General features: G+C 58.0%; 1 protein-coding gene across 2 annotated transcripts; it reads left to right on the top strand.

Annotated features, from left to right (window-relative positions):
* Window positions 1–223: 223 nt before the first annotated feature.
* CBX6 (chromobox 6) lies at window positions 224–12022 on the top strand. 2 transcript variants are annotated; one of them, XM_065944029.1, is made up of 5 exons: window positions 224–351; window positions 1481–1524; window positions 1688–1753; window positions 1897–1963; window positions 6345–12022. In XM_065944029.1, the coding sequence occupies exons 1-5, from the start codon at window positions 328–330 to the stop codon at window positions 7341–7343; spliced, it is 1200 nt and encodes a 399-aa protein (XP_065800101.1). In that variant the 5' UTR covers window positions 224–327; the 3' UTR covers window positions 7344–12022. The 2 variants fall into 2 exon arrangements, with proteins under 2 accessions (XP_065800101.1, XP_065800093.1); XM_065944021.1 differs by lacking the exon at window positions 224–351 and adding an exon at window positions 769–1301.
* Window positions 12023–15901: the final 3879 nt, after the last annotated feature.

Raw genomic sequence — 15901 nt, 5'->3', positions numbered from 1 at the left:
TTATAGACAGTTCCTTTTCTTTCTTACTTAAAAAAATTTGCAAAGAACAGGGCTGTTGGTGTTCTTTTTTAAAAATAAAGTTTAGATAATTCAAAATAAAAGAAATGGCGCGGTTTGTGCGGCAGGACTACGTTATGCCCCTTCCAGGACAGCCGAAGTCTCCCGTTCCCTCCCCAAATAGGAAGCTGGGCTGTGGTCTCCCCGTTAGCAATGGCGGAACCATTAGAGGAACTGTAGGCGGCAAGAGGGTGACGCGGCCAGGGGGCCTGAGAATCAGAAAACAGACAGACCTGACCGCGATGGCGGCTTTTGCCGAGTGACCCAAGGATGACCCGCTTCGGGCCCAATCTGGTACGTGGGAAGCCTGTAGTCACCCCGCGGCCTCTCCTCCCTGGACCGCCGCCCCCCCGCCCCCCCCCCCACCCAACCACCGCCACATCTTGCTCACTGCGTCTTCACCCGACCTCCCTCCCGGTGAAGGCAGGTGCCCGCCCAAGACCCCGGCCGAAAACAAATCCAAGGGATCACCCCGACCTTCCTTGGCCCCATTCACCGCCTCCCCCCACCCTTTCCTGCGGTGGCGTTTTTGTTTTAATTCATCTGAACTGGTTACAAAACCATACTCCCACGAATACATAAATAATGGAGGGGGGGGAGCAGTGTTTTAAAGAAATTCCCGCAGGGCCTGGCAAGGCAACAGCAAATGCATTTCTGCTGTATCATATTTAACTGTTTGCAAACTTCTGCTGGGAGGTTGAGCAGCGACTGTAGAAATTCCACCCCGCTTCCCCGCCCAGGGCCTAGGAGTGACTTGTAAGGAAGGGTTAAGAGGGAGAGGTAGTCAGCGGTCGGGGGCCAGGAAGATGGAGGGGAGAATGAGAAAGTGTTTGTAAGACTGCACTGTCCGCAACCCGGCTTCCCGCAGGCCAAGCATCTCCTTCCCGGACTTCGGGGCCGCGGCTCCCCGAGTCAGGCTAGGCCCCTTTAAGAGCCAGCGCGCGCCCCGGCCCCGCGTGCGCTCACTTTCCCTAGCAACCGCCCCGGGGGAGGAGGAGGTCCTGGCAACGGCGCACCAGCCCGGAGGGTCACGTGACGGCCCGCAGCTGGAACGCGAGCGCGCGCCCTGCCGCGCGCCCGCCCGCCGAGCCTGAGCGCTGCGGCGCGTGCGCGAGCGGTGCAGCACCGGCCGCGGGAGCAGGGAGTATTATGGGCTGTGGGTGCCGCTGAGCAAGATGGAGCTGTCTGCAGTGGGCGAGCGGGTCTTCGCGGCCGAATCTATCATCAAACGGCGGATCCGAAAGGTGAGCCGCCTCCCAGGGCTGGAAGCCTCGCCCCGCAGCCGAGGCCCGAGTCCGTGGGCCAGCTAGGCGAAGCGGTCCCGCTAACCCGGGCTCTCTCGCCCACCCCCGCGCCGTCGCCTCCTCGCGTCCCCGCATCTTCCCCACCCCCACTCTCCCCTTTTTTTCCTTCTCTTTTTCAGGGACGCATCGAGTACCTGGTGAAATGGAAGGGGTGGGCCATCAAGTGAGTGTCACGGGATCCAGGAGCGAGGGGGGAAGGGAGGCAGCAGACACCGGGGCCTTTTTTTTTTTTTTTTTACCTTGGGGGGGTGCGCACATTTGCTCACTCGCATGTGCCTCTGCCTCTCTGGTTTTGTTTTTTATTTTGTGCATGTATAACTCGGCAGGTACAGCACTTGGGAGCCCGAAGAGAACATCCTGGACTCTCGGCTCATTGCAGCCTTCGAACAGAAGTGAGTTTGGGAAGCTGGCAGGGGCGGCGGGGCCGAGGCTCGGCTGGGGCGCCGTGCGGGGAAGCGGGAGGGCCGGGGAGGGCAGCGCGGAGTGGGGCCCGGGAAGGGGATCGTTTTTAACCTCGGGTGTTTCTCGGCCGCAGGGAGCGGGAGCGTGAGCTGTATGGGCCCAAGAAGAGGGGACCCAAACCCAAAACTTTCCTCCTGAAGGTAACCTGGCCCAGCCCCAGCAGCCCCCTCTCGGGCCCCTAGCCTGGGCGCAACACGGGGCCTGCAGGGGAGGGACAGATCCGCGGCCGCCCAGGCGGGCGGGCCTTTCTAGAGGGGGCCCCAGCTGGGCAGGGGTTGGTTGTGAGCCCCCGACGAGCCCCTGGCAGGCGGCCCTGGCCATCTCCAGCTTCTCTGCAAGAGGGGCCTGGGAATGGGGACGAGGAGGGAGGATGATCCTTGTTCAGAAAACCAGGGTCTGGGGAGGCCAACAGAAAGAGGGTGAATGAGGCAGGTGGGAGCGGTCCACCTGCGGGGGTGGCAGGGAGGTGGCCTCTGCACGTGAGAGCCCTGCTCTCCCCCAGCCTTGAGTGGTGGGGCTCTACCTGGAATTCACGTCCAGAGGAGGAGTGGATGTGATCTCCCTCATCGGAACAGGGAGAGGCTTTTAGGGTGGGGGGCTGCCTCCCTGTCTCCAGCTTGCCTCTCAGATTTGTTCTGCATGCCTTCCCTTCCGACAGGAGGATCGAACTTAAATTTGACCTTAAGTCACTTCACTTGGAGTTTTATCACCCAGGCTGGGCCACTGGTTCTGTTAGCCCCACTTCTGGCTGTGTCTGGAGGTTCTAATGACGATGGAGGGAGAGAGAATAAAAGCATGGCACATTGGCCTTGGCAAGGGAGGGAGACCTAGCTCCAGAGGAAGCCATCTTAGAGGGTTTTGGTGTTTATTTTTTTTAATGAGAAAGAACAGAGTCTGGGAAAGGGAAGTCGAGATGACCCAAGGTGGCAGGCAAAGCTGCAGGCGGTCTCCATGGGCAAGCACTGTCTTCCCCACTAGTGCTAAGATTTTTTCAAGGCCCCGTCCCGCCCCGACAACCTGTGACTTTGTGGCAGCTGGCATGGGCAGGGCAGACAGGACTCTGCAGAAAAAAAGGCTGTGCAGAATGTCAGGGCCTCAGAACCTCCAATCTGTTCGAAAGGCTCAAAGCCCAGTTGGTGGACTTTCCAGCCTCCCACCTCCCTCAAAAGGACTGTACATGGGTATAAAGTTTGCTTCGGACTTAAAGCAGAAGTGAAAGAAATAATGGTTTCCAGAATTACATCCTTCTGTGACCCTTGTCTCCAAATTACACACATTTTAGGAGATCCGTGGAGCAATCTTAACCCTTGATGTTTCTCGGGAGGGATGGGGCAGAGCAGCTGGAGGCCCGTGGGCTGTGTGACAGCCTCTGACAGTGCAGCTGGAGTGCCCTCTAGCGGGGAAGTGAGCAATGGCCATGATGATTGATTCAGAATGCTTTTCTTTTTTTAATAGCTGTAGCTCTGGCTGTGGGCCTCACAGTGTTGAGCCCCCACATGGATTATCTCCTTTCTGTTGCTCAAAAACCCCCTACGAAGTAGGGAATGGTATCCCCTCTTTTTAAGATGAGAAAATCAAGGCCCAGGGAAGGGAGGTGATTTTACCTGAGCTCCCATCACCTAGCTTCCTGGCTTTATCATGTCTCCTTTTCTTAACCCTGTCCCTCAGGGAAGTACACATCAGGTTAAGGGAAAAAGATGGACACACACGGGAAACTGTGAAGGCTGCAGAGTTGGTGGGGCAGGGGGCGGAGAGGCAGATGAGAGGACCTTGATTTGGAGATGAGATGAAATAGATATTCAGGGAGCATGAGAGATTTGCAAGGGGTGATGGAGATCAGCTTGGTCTGAACCGAAGAGGCAATGTGTATAGTAAACAAATCACACTTTCTGCAGGGAACTCCTCTGACGAGAACAGGAGCCCATGAGGTGGGTTGCATTATCCCCATTTTATACATAGAAAACTTAAGACCAGAGAGGTTAAATAACTTGCTTGTGATCACAGAGAGGGAGTGGTAGAGTCCAGGGCTTTTATCTTCCACGTTATCTAGATGTAGTACATGCCAAGGCCTTGGAGCTGTGCCCGTCACCCACTCAGAGTGCAATAAATGCATTGGCTGTGGTTACCATTTTTAATTCACAGGCAGACCCAGGTCTCACCTTCAAAGAATTCTCCACCTGGGGAGGGGAGAGTTGGAGGAGGGTAAACTAACCCCCTTTGAAAAAACATTTAGAAATTACAAAGTAAGAAATTTTTTTGTAGAATGGTTGGAAGGCATACGTTAGAAAAAGGTTGCTCTCAAAAGCACCACCCCTTGGATAGATAAGTTTTAACATTTCTCTAGTGCTTGCTGTGTGCCAGGCATTTTGCTAAGCGGGTAACATATGCTATCTCATGGTCCCAGGAGTCCCACCAAGCCGGGGTTTCATCCTGGATCTGACGTTTGCCTTGCCTACACACTTCACCAGTCCCCAGGGACCATGTGTCACTGCTGGACTCTGGCAGAACAGTAATTACAGAGGTCCTGGAGCCCCAGCAGCGTGCAGAGGGAATAAACACTAACCCCTGGGGTATTGGAAAGAGTGGGGAATCCCCTAAGCTCCCTCGGGGATGAAGCTGCAAAAAGCCCTTGTTGCCATGCCAAGGAAGGCTGGCTTTCCCCTGCCTTTGTCTGGGAAGGGGTATGAGGGAACCAGCCCCTGGCTCCACTGGCTCTGAGCTGGAGGAGCTGGCAGCCCTGGCACAGGGAGGTCAGGGCCTCATCTGCTGCCACCTAGTGGCTGGAGGGATTGTTAACTAAGTCACCCCAGGAGGAGACTTGAGACAGAACTTGGAGGACACGTGCCTCTCCCAGGTTCTAAATGACATCCTCACTTATTCAGCATCTAAGTCCACAGATAACCTCTTCTGGGGCTTGTGGTCAAATACACTCTAGTCTTGTCTACCAGGCTGCCTCCGGGGTACTGATTAAGCATCCAGCACCGTGGGGATGGGAGGCGGAGAGACCCCCAACCACAGATTGCACTCTTGGGGAGCCCAGAGACTGACCTATGGAAATGCGCCCTTCCTCTCAGCCACCCCAGCTCCCCTGGCTGAAGACAGTCACTGCCTACTGATCTCCCCCACCAGGAGCCAGGGTATCTGTACAGAACCCAGACTGGTCATCCATGTCTACCCTCTGTCCAGCCATTCCTTTCAGTTCCCTGGGCTCTCTCTGCCTCCACCATTGGTCTTAGCAGTACCCCTTCAGCAGGCCACCTGAGCCTCCACAGCCACTTGGGGCATAGCTCAGGAAAGTCAAGGGTGTTTTTTGTTTGTTTTCCTACTGATGCTTCATCCTCCAAGATAGGGACCTAATCCGTCCTCCTCTGGAGCCTGTACTTTCTTCCTTGAATTGAAGCATCCTTTACTCTAATTGCCTGTTACCTGTCTTTTCCTTGGAGTGCTGCCCCCCTGGACATAGAAGCTGTGTGTGGTCGCAGCTGTAGCCCCAGACAGCTGGCTGGTGACTTATTAGCACTTGCTTAGTGAGGGAAGGACTGGCCCCCGAGGATGGCTTACCTAACCTTGTGAGTCTCCTGCCCTGGACCTGGGGTCTCTGAGGGCCCTGCCACACACATCCTGCACCTTCCCTGAGGTAGCAGGTGAGCTGCTGCAGAGTCCTGGGGCTTTACACATTTCACACCTGGGACTGTGTGCAGCTGGGCTCAGGAGCCTGGGACAGTAAATATCATTCGCTCCTCACAGACTTCTGTCCAGCCATCCTGCGCCCAGGCCATCTTGGCACAGAGACTGTGGTGAGGTCCATCCCACCTCTTAGCCCATCCCCACCAAACCAATGCCAAGGAGGTTTTAGGTGCCGGCTGTGAAATCCATTGGCACCAGTTTGCTCAGACCCAGGCCCTGAGCCAGACCCTGGGCAGACAGATGAATCAGACCCAGGAGGGGAAGTGCCAGGGGCTGGGAGCGAAGAGGAGGGGCCAAAGGTCTGCCCCCAGAGTTGAGGTGAGTCCGAGCTGGAGGTGCAGCTTATTCAGAGTCAGAGAAAGGGCTCAGGGCGTCTATAGATAGGCCCAGAGGGGTGGGGTAGGGAGAGATCACCCTGTGCTTTTGATCACTACAAATTCGTCCATGGAGGAGTGCCAGGCTGGGCTGCGATCTTCCCTGGTCCAAGTGGTCTGGGGCTTCTTTCCATGCAACATCCTGGCAGTTCCACTTCTGTGTGTCAGCAACGACAGTGACTAGTCTGTCCCTAGGGCCCACAGCTGAGCTGGGAAAGTCAAGCCTTGCAAGTTGGGCCTGGATAAGAGTCTGCCTTGCCCCCAGCCTTCTGCACTTTGCATCACCTGTCTGAACCTGTTTCTTTTTATTGCTCAGGCAGGGGTAGGAGCACCGGCTGATTTTCTTAAGTGCCCTCAGGATGGTTTCTTGAGCCAGTGCTCGTGGGTGGCCGAGGCAGGGGTGTCTAGAGGTCAGCGGGCAGCCGGAGCCCTCAGCCACCTGCCTCCCTCTGTCTCGCAGGCGCGGGCTCAGGCCGAGGCCCTCCGCATCAGCGATGTGCATTTCTCCGTCAAGCCTAGCGCCAGCGCCTCCTCACCCAAGCTGCATTCCAGCGCTGCGGTGCACCGGCTCAAGAAGGACATCCGCCGCTGCCACCGCATGTCCCGCCGCCCCCTGCCCCGCCCAGACCCCCAGGGGGGCAGCCCCGGCCTGCGCCCGCCCATCTCCCCCTTCTCCGAGACCGTGCGCATCATCAATCGCAAGGTCAAGCCGCGGGAGCCCAAGCGGAACCGCATTATCCTCAACCTGAAGGTGATCGACAAGGGCCCGGGCGCAGGCGGCGCCGGGCAGGGGGCCGGGGCCCTGGCCCGCCCCAAAGTCCCGTCCCGGAACCGCGTTATCGGCAAGAGCAAGAAGTTCAGCGAGAGCATCCTGCGCACGCAGGTCCGCCACATGAAGTTCGGCACGTTCGCGCTGTACAACAAGCCCCCGCCCGGCCCTCTGCAGCCCCCGCCTGCCGGCAAGACCGACATCGCCGCCTCCCCCGGCCAGGGGCTGCTCCTGGCGCCCCCCAGTGCTCCCTACGACGCCCGCAGCTCCAGCTCCTCCGGCTGCCCCTCGCCCGCCCCGCACTCCTCCGAGCCGGAGGACGCGCCCCCCAAGCTGCTCCCGGAGACCACGAGCCCATCGGTCCCCGACTGGCGGGAGCCCGAAGTGCTTGACCTGTCCCTCCCGCCCGAGGCGGCGGCAACCAGCAAGCGGGCGCCTCCCGAGTTCCCTGCAGCTGCCAGCCAGGCCCTTCCCGCCGCCCCTGAGCCGGCCGGCGCAGCCTCCGAGCCCGAGGCGGGGGACTGGCGCCCTGAGATGTCACCCTGCTCCAACGTGGTCGTCACCGACGTCACCAGCAACCTCCTCACGGTCACTATCAAGGAATTCTGCAACCCAGAGGATTTCGAGAAGGTGGCTGCTGGGGTAGCAGGCGCCGCAGCAGGGGGTGGCAGCAGCGGGGCGAGCAAGTAAGGGGGGCTCCACCAAGAGGGGGGGACTGGGGGGCGCCCTCCTGCCCAAAGTCATACTCTTGCTCCCGCCCCCGCACCCCCCGCCCTCAGACAACCCCGCCTGTGCTTTGCTTGTTTCAAAAGGCTCGGCGTTGACCCCGGGATGGGGCTGGGTAGTTGGAGACCCCCTGAAGCCCAATGGGAGGGGCAGGCCTGGAACGGGGTGGGCCTGGGGTGGGGGCCGAGGGCACCGGGAAGTCCTCCCTCTTGTCTCTTGGCACCCTCCTTGCCCACGCACAGTGGGGCCTGCTGGGTGGCTCCTAGGGAGCCCCAGAACCTAGGGTTCAGCTGCCCTCCCCACATCCTGTCCTGTCTCTATCCAGCTTGCTTCCAGCTCTCGCGCACAGCATCTGATTTCTCGGTGCTAACCCCCGGCAGCTGCGGGGCCCCTTAGGGGACCCCCCATCCCAGCATGGGCACCGTCCCTTTCCTTCCTCCAGATAACCCGGGAAGGAGGGGCAGGGATGGGGAAGCCAGGACAGAGGTGGAGATGAAGGCGGCCGTGGCCCCTCTCCTCCCCTTTCCGCCTCCCTTGTGAGGGCGGCAGGAGCTGGGCCCACGTTTGGACCACCCAAGCGGGCCCCCGTGGCTCCCACCCACCCATCTTTTTCCTAATTTCTGTCTTGAAGGTGGGAGGGGCTGGCACGAACCTCGCCTGCCATGGCCTCCCAGCATCTAAAGGTCCCTCAGTTTTCAACCAAAGGTGCTACAAGAACCTGCGGCGCGGACTTCCTGCTGCGCATGCGCCTGCCGCCCCAGGCGCGTCCGCGTGTATCCGTATCTGCGTGGGGCCCCGGACCCTCCCTGGCCATCAGCCGGGCCTGGCAGGTCCCAGGAGTTTGCTGCGGAGGCCGAGCTTCCCGGCACGCGTGTGCAGGGGCGGGGCGCCCAACCCCCGCCCTTCTCCTGTGGGGTTGTCGGGCCTGACATGATGGGGACTGAGGTCGAGGGGAGACAGACCACCGTCCCAAGCTGCTGCTTCCTCCTGGCAGTTTGCGGGGAGGAGGAAGCCTGGACACGGTTCTTAGCGTCTCCGGCTTCTCCCCCTCGCCCCCAGCCCCCCGCCCCCTCTCTCTTGCTTGTGATCGCCCAGGCTTTGTCACAGCCCAGCCTTCTCCAAGCAGCAGGAGGCCTCCACTGCTCTAGGCAGCTTCGTTTTCTGCTGCGGCCTGGGAACATGAGTCGTCCTTGCCAGTGGCAAAGACCAAAACCCCGGTTTTAGGCCTGGTGCTGGGAGGGCTGGCTGTCCCAAGCCGGGGATGGAAGAGGGGGCCTGGTGTCCTTCCGGAGAGCGAGCCTGTGCAGGACCTGGGGTCTGGGGCACAGGGAACGCAACCCCGCTGGCCAGCCCTGGGGCACTGCCTGGGCTGTTTGGCACGAGTGGGAGTCCTTACTGGTGGCTCGAGGTGGCTTCTTGGTATGTCAGCTTAGAACCCGTGATGTCAGGAGGACGCAGAAAGGGAATTCCGGGTGGGTAACAAATGCCTTGGTCCTGAGCATGGGGAGGACTCTGTCTTCCGACTGTCCCTGCCAGAGACTGTGGCAGGGTCCTCTGACCCTCCCCATCCCGCCCTTCTGTTGGCTCTGTGGCCGTCCAAGTGCCAATTGGCTTCGCCCCAAATAAGGGCTGGTATTTCTCCTCTTGTCGTTAGAGGGGATCCCCCCCCACCAACCCCCACCCCAGGTGCGTATCCACCTGGGTGCCAGTTACAGGTGTTTCCAGAGACCATAGAAATGTGTTTTCCTGAGAGTCCGTGTCATTCGTGACCTTTTTTGTAAAGAAGTTGTGTTTTCAGAGGTGATTTTATGACAGGAAAGTGAAAGAATTAGTTTTGCAAAAAACAGAAAAAAAAAATAAAAAAAAAGGGGGGGGAAGAAATAGAAAAAAAATATTGTGGGATTCCTATGGGGTTGGGGAGGGTGGGGAGAAAGCTATTTAAAGAAAAACTAGTAACGCAGCGATTGCACAGCTGAGGCGGCAATGTTAGGAACGTGGACAGAGGCCCAGGCCCAGCTGGGAGGGCGCCCCTACCCCGGGCATGGCGACAGCCCCTCTTCCTTGGCCCGAGGCAAGGTAAGCCCTCCCTCCTGTGCTCAGCCCAGGTTCCACTCTTGTCCCAGCTCAGATGGAAGGATGACCTCTGTTCCCAAAGGAACTTGCCAGAAGCTGCAGGGGCGAAGCAGGTAGAGCTGAGATTGGGGGAGATAACGGTCAGCAGGGGTCCCACTGTAGCCGGGACCCAGCGTTTGTGACTCTCCAGGAAGGCTGGTAAGTGGGTACAGTTGGGTTCCTTGCCCCCCTTCATTCCTTTGCCAGCCTGTTGGTACATCTGGTCCCTCCACCGCCACCCCATGGGGGCATGTCCCTCCCCATTGCCCCAATGACCATGACACCCCCAAGCTTCCATGGCCAGGTAGGTGTTGCTGCAGGTGTCAGGAAGACAGGCGCTGTTGACTCTGGGAGAGCCTTTGGTGGTGATCATGGTGGGTTGGGGGTAGCCCTAGGGAGAGGCTGTGCCCGCTCCATCTCTTTCCACAGGCGAGTTGCTGCCCTTGACCCCCAGCTGTGCACCCCTCCCCAGCAGAGGCTGGCTCCCAGGTGGGCAGCTCCCCTGGGGGCCCAAGTGGGCACCAGGTCAAGAGCAAGTGGAGCCCTCCTTACCTCTCTCCTAGGGTGGCTCTGAGCCGGGCCCCGCAGCCCCCCACCACACTTGCACAGATCAGCCTCCCGTGGGTCCTTCCTCCCCTGCTGCTGCTTTTCCATTTGCCTAATTACCAAGCAGAAGTTGCAGTTTGGTTGGCTTTATTTTTTGTATGTGAAAGACCCCTCAAGACCCGATCTCCTTCCTTGTTCAATTTTGGCTGGGGTCATCTCCCCTTAATGCCACCCTGTTCTCACCCCCATGTCATAGGAAACAGATGAGGTCTGGTGTCTGGTTTGAGGTGGGAATTTGGGACCCATCTCTGTCTCATTCCCCTCCCAGATGCTCAGTTTGCCCGTCTGTGAAATGGGTGTATTGGGAGGCATGGCCTTTTCACCTGCTGGTTTCCCGCCAGCTGCTGAGGATTAAGTGGTGGTAGAGGTTGCTGGCACTGGGGCCTCTATTCTCCCACAGCTGCTTTTCATTCTCATCCTGCAAAGGGGTCAGGATCAAAATGGGCTCCAACTGAGCCCAGTGGGGCAGGCAGAGTGGAAGGGGTCACCCCACTTCCAAGGCCAGGAAACTTGGCCTCTGAGAGGTAAAGCTGCTTCATTGGAGTGAAGAGCTCAGCTGCTCTGGCCTTTCGGGGACAACCTTTGAAAGGTGGGGAGCGGGTCCTGGAGCTACCATAAAGCCAGAGGCTTCCCTTGAGCCAGGCAGTCTTGGGTGAGAGGTCAGCCCAAAGGAGGAAGCTGTTGGCTCGGGGAGCTGGGACACCACCAGCCTTTCTAGCCTCTGGGTGGACCCAAGTGGACACACTGCCTTTTGTGTCTTTAGGGGTTTTGTTGGTGGTTGTTGGTTTTGTGTTTTGGGAGGTTTTTTTCTTTTCTGTCTTTTTTTTTTTTTGCACTTGGCCCATGCCGGACAGTGGGACCCACCTGGTCAGTTCCACTTTCAGGCTCCCATGCACTAGCCCAAGGCAGCCTCTTGGGGGCTTGTATGGTTTAAGGAATCACTTTTGGGAAAAAAAAAAAAAAGGAAAGTGTTTAAAGGTTGTTGTTTTTTTTTCCTGTCTACATCTCCTCTCAGATTGAGAAAGCCCAGAATTAGGGGCTACCACTCCAGGACAGAGGGAGGGTGTCCCCAGCCTGGCCCTGTCTTACTGATAGTTGCCAAGACACCAAGATGGGGGGGACAGGCTGGGTGGAGACTGAGGTACCCACCTCCCAGGCCTGTGGCGTCACCCTATCCCGCCTTGAAGGAGTCAGCACCCCACTTCAGCAGTGGGTGAGTGCCTATTGTATGCAGAGCTTCAGCTAGGCAAAGGGGGGCTGGTGGTCTAATGAGGGACCCCTTGCAAGAGGCCACACTAGAAGGAACCAAGAGTCCTGGGGCCTCCCCCTGCTATTGGGCAGAGTAGAGATGGAGACTTCTTGTTGGTTTTAATTTAAAAACACAAAAGCCTAAAGAAATGTATCTTATAATTTTTTTTTAATTTTTGAAAAGCTCATTTAATGAATTGTGCACGAATGAATTCTATATATATAAAATATACATATATAACTCTATATTTGGGGAGGGGCGCTGTCTCTTTTTTCTCTCATTTTAAAAATGAAGTGTTGTTGCCTTTGTCTGTGGTTCAACCATCCAGCTCCCAGCTGGCTAAACTTTGCCTCCAGTGGTTCAAGACAGGAAACTAGTAGGGTGAGTGGGAGACCTGAGATGCGGGGAGGGGAGCGCTACCCCAGCATGGGGCTGGGCCCCCAGGCCACCTGCTCCTCTCCCAGAGGTCGGGTGGAGAAACGCCTTGAGTTGGGTGTGGATTTCGGTTCTGTTCTGGAATCGGTTGTTTCTGGGCCGGGGGAGGGGGGTCTGTGCTGATTACTCTCGTCTTGTATGTTTTGTTCTGCTGCTCTTCAATATTGTATCAATGCCAGGAAGGGGGCGCGAAAAGCCTCTTTGGCCCCCCCCCAAATAAATTGTCACATTCCGAAGCTAAGGTCTAGCCCCTGGTCTGTCTCATTTCTTCTGGCTGGGACTGTGGTCCGGAAAGCTCAGGCCATGCCTCCCCCATTGCAGCGAGGAAAGGGGGGCCCTGGCCCTCAGCAGTGGGGGGCCAGTGCTCCAGCCCATTTCCAAGCTCCCCCTGTTCTACCCCGCCTCCACCTCGTAAGATAAACTTGAAGGGGGTCCCCCCCTACACAGGTAAAGCGCGTGTATGCCACCTCTTGGAACCTGGAGCCTGCCTGGTCGCGGGCACGTGGGAGGGCTGAGGCTCCCACCACTGCCCATTCCCCAGTTGGGAGTCACAGCACCTGCAGAGAGGGGGTCCCCTGGGGGCTGGATCCCTAGTCAGCGGTCACCACAGAGCCTGGGGGGGAGCAGGCTATACCCTTGCCAGCGGGGGTGGTGGTTCAGTCACTAAGTTGCACCTGAGTCTGCGACCCCATGGACTGCAGGACGCCAGGCTTCCTTGTCCTTCTCCATCTCCCAGAGCTTGCCCAGACTCGTGTACTTCCCTTGCCAGTAATAGCCCGTGTTAACAAGAAGCTGCTTCAGTTCAGAGAAGCCTGTTTCATGGGTGCTTGTGCGCCTTCTCTAATGAGAAGAATGGACTGAGGAGTGTGTTGGACGCCCACAGGGGTCCAAAAGCATCAACCCCCTGCAGACGCCAGAGCCCCCCTCATGGGTCTGCTGTGAGCGGCACCTCCGTCCATCCATAGCCACTCATTTGTCAGGCCTGAAACAGATGTCACCTTCCAGCCCTCCGCTTCCCCACTGCCCCCACCCCCTTGTTGTGTAAGCCCCAAAGCTGGCCTCTCCAAGGCGTCTCCACCCTGCGCCCACAACCCCACCTGTCCTGACCCCAGCTCCTCTGACAAAACCTGCACGATCTGCTGTGCCCTCCCGACACCTCACCTCGGGGGCCTGGCAGCCCTGCTGGGAGTCTTCGGGAAGCCCACTGCCCTCAGGATCGTGTCCCAAGTGTCCCCCACCCCCCGGCCACACACACGTGTACCCCCCGCCACACATGCACACACACGTGTCCCCCCGACATACACACACACACGTGTCCCCCCGACACACACACTCTACTCAGGGTTGTGTCCCACGTGTGTCCCCCCCACCACCCACAGACACTCTACCCAGGGAGAGCGCCCTGCCTGAGCCCCCATCCCTGTCCGGGTCTGAGGTCTTGGCCCTCCCATCCCTCACGGCGGGCTGGGTCTTCATCTCCAGCCTCACCGCGCCCCCCAAGAGTCCATGCCTGACACCTGGAGACCCGTGTCCACCTTTGCCTCTGTCACCAAGCTCGGCCCTCCTCCCTCGTTAGCACCGTCAGCGAGGCTTGAGAATGGCTGAACGGTCGACATGGGGCCCCAGTGCCACTCGTCCAGCTGGCCGAGGTCCAAGAGGAGCGTGTTTCCGTCCGAGAATGGTCTAGAAACAGAAGTCGGGCAGGGGGGTGGGACTCCGTGTTGAGTCAGGGCTGGCCTCCTCCGGGACCCGCTCCCACTTCATCATCTCGCCCAGTTCAGGGTTCCGTTCTCCAAAAACCCCCATTCGGTACTTAAACAACAATAACCTGAATAGTCAGCACACCGGCTGCCTGTCAGGCCTCTGGGAGCTCTCTCCCTTCCCCGCTCACGCCCTGCCCACCCTCCCCAGTGCCCCGGGTGATGAGCCAGCATCACAGAGGAGAGCCAAGGAATGGAAGAAATTCCTTGGCCCCCCGGTGGCACAGCAGAGCGAGGGCTTCCCCCACCCCCACCCGTTTCTCTCTGGGATTGAGACCATGGGGGCTGCCCTTGTGAGGGGCGAGCATCTCGTTGCAAGCATCGTGTTCAGGCTTTAGCATCTCAGCTGCCCCTTGTCACAAGTCCTGGGTGCACTGTCTCAGCAGCTACGTCTGACTATTAGCTGCTGATAAAGGAGTTGACCTTGGCAGCTTCTTACGGAGGATGGGAGGGTTTGTGCCAAAGCTTGGGCAAGACCACACAGCTGGGCTCAGGGAGCTCAGCGTGCCCCGCCTGAGGTGGGTCGGTGCCCTGGCATCCCGCCGAGCTGGTGCTCCTAACTAGCCCCCTCCCCTCACCCCACCGTATTCCTGGACATCACTGGAGTGAAGGTCAGCCGTGGGGTGAAGTTTAGGAGCCAGGTAAGGCGGAGGGGTTGAGATGCAGTGAGAATGACAATTTTGCAAATTTATTGTCATTTCATAGAAGCTGAAAGTGTGGTGCTTTTTCTGTCCTTGTTACACTGTACCTGAGGTGAAGGGGGGTCAGAGTGGCAGCATCTAAATGCCGAGCGCCCCCCGAGCCTGTGTGCCTGTCCGCCCCTCTTTGTTCAGGCTGCTGTCCTCTGAGGGCTCACACTTAAGGTCTCCGCTGGGAGAGGCCAAGCAGGGACAGCTCACCCGTAGGGCGGGGCCCCGAAGGGAGCAGAAGTGAGCGGGGGATCCTGGCCTCTGGGCATCCATGGGCTCTGAGCCTCTGAGAGTCAGAGGAGGGACATAGGCCAGGACTTGAAATCACTGCGTGAGCTCTAACGAGGCCCAGGCAGTGGGAGGGGGGGTGACAGGAAGTGGGCACAGAGATTTAGAATACTGAGGATTTGGTGATTGGCTTTGAGCATGGACTTCCCTGGTGGCTCAGATGGTAAAGCGTCTGCCTACAATGTGGGAGACCCAGGTTCGATCCCTGGGTTAGGAAGATCCCCCGGAGAAGAAAATGGCAACCCACTCCAGTACTCTTGCCTGGAAAATCCCATGAATGGAGGAGCCTGGTAGGCGACAGTCCATGGGGTCTCAAAGAGTCGGACACGACTTCACTTTCACTTTGAGTGCTGTGAGAGGGACCCTCTGAGAAACCTCCTGGGCATCTGGTGCAGGTAAAGGAGTAGGTGTTGTCATCACGGGCTGGGGAGCCGGCAGAGGAGTCAGCCTGGGAGGGAGGTGAGTGTAGTTCGGGACACCTTGGATGTGAATCAAGCAGAGGAGCCGGGAGGAATTTTCACCCAGAGGTTTGAGACGTGAAGTGAGTTCTTTCTCAGGCTTCCCCAGTGGCTCCAGCAGGTTAAAATTCTGCCTGCAATGCAGGAGACGCGGGTTCAATTCCTGATGTGGGTTGGGGAAGACCTCCTGGAGGAGGAAATGACAACTCACTCCAGTATTCTTGCCTGGGCATTCTCATGGAGGGAAGAGCAGTGGACTACAGTCCATAGTGTCAAAGAGAGTTGGACACAACTTAGGGACTGAGCAGGCACCTCCCTGGTGCTGCTGGAGAAACTGGTCCCTTTACTGAAGAGCCTTTGCCCCAGGTGCCCCTCAGCTCTGAGATGACTGATCACCAGACGTCCTGGAAGGACCCCCGGGGACTTGGGGGCTTAGCTGCTGAAGCCATTGGGATATACAGCCCCTGCCTGCCACCCCTACTCTCCCAACTTTGTGCCTTTCACCTGAGTGAGGCTGTGAAGTAGGTGGCTGGGGGGTGATGAACCCCATCAGATAGGTGAGGACGTGGAGCAAGGGACTTCCCAGGGTCACTCAGAAGCAGAAGAATGGAAGCCGGATCTTGGGTATGACGGATGGAAGCTTTTGAAGAGCCAACTGCTGCACAGTACCAGAGACACTAAAGAAACTAGAACATTCTTTTAAATACCCAACTGAGCTTCCAAGAGAGTAGAGAAATCCCCAGGGACTAAAAACAAACAAAGAGGAAGCCAAAATCGGGGTGACAAGCAGTTGCCAGTCCTTCGGGGGGGTCTGTGGGTGGCTTGGGGACAAGGGTGGAGAGGTTGTTGACCTTTGCTGATCTTGGCAACTGAGGAGCTTGGATTTTACATCTATGCTAGGATGGGAGACAAGGCCTTGGGTCCT

Source organism: Muntiacus reevesi, chromosome 1 (genome assembly GCF_963930625.1).
Source record: "Muntiacus reevesi chromosome 1, mMunRee1.1, whole genome shotgun sequence".
NCBI classification, from domain to species: domain Eukaryota; kingdom Metazoa; phylum Chordata; class Mammalia; order Artiodactyla; family Cervidae; genus Muntiacus; species Muntiacus reevesi.
Note: the sequence above shows the minus strand (reverse complement) of the source record. Positions and strands in the feature narration are given on the sequence as shown.

Excerpts from the sequence above, each read along its gene's own strand:
- CBX6 (XM_065944021.1), top strand. The coding sequence starts at position 1,233 with ATGGAGCTGTCTGCAGTGGGCGAGCGGGTCTTCGCGGCCGAATCTATC. Across the intron at positions 1,302-1,480 it reads TCAAACGGCGGATCCGAAAG|GGACGCATCGAGTACCTGGT; the intron begins GTGAGCCGCCTC and ends TCTCTTTTTCAG. Across the intron at positions 1,525-1,687 it reads TGGAAGGGGTGGGCCATCAA|GTACAGCACTTGGGAGCCCG; the intron begins GTGAGTGTCACG and ends ATAACTCGGCAG.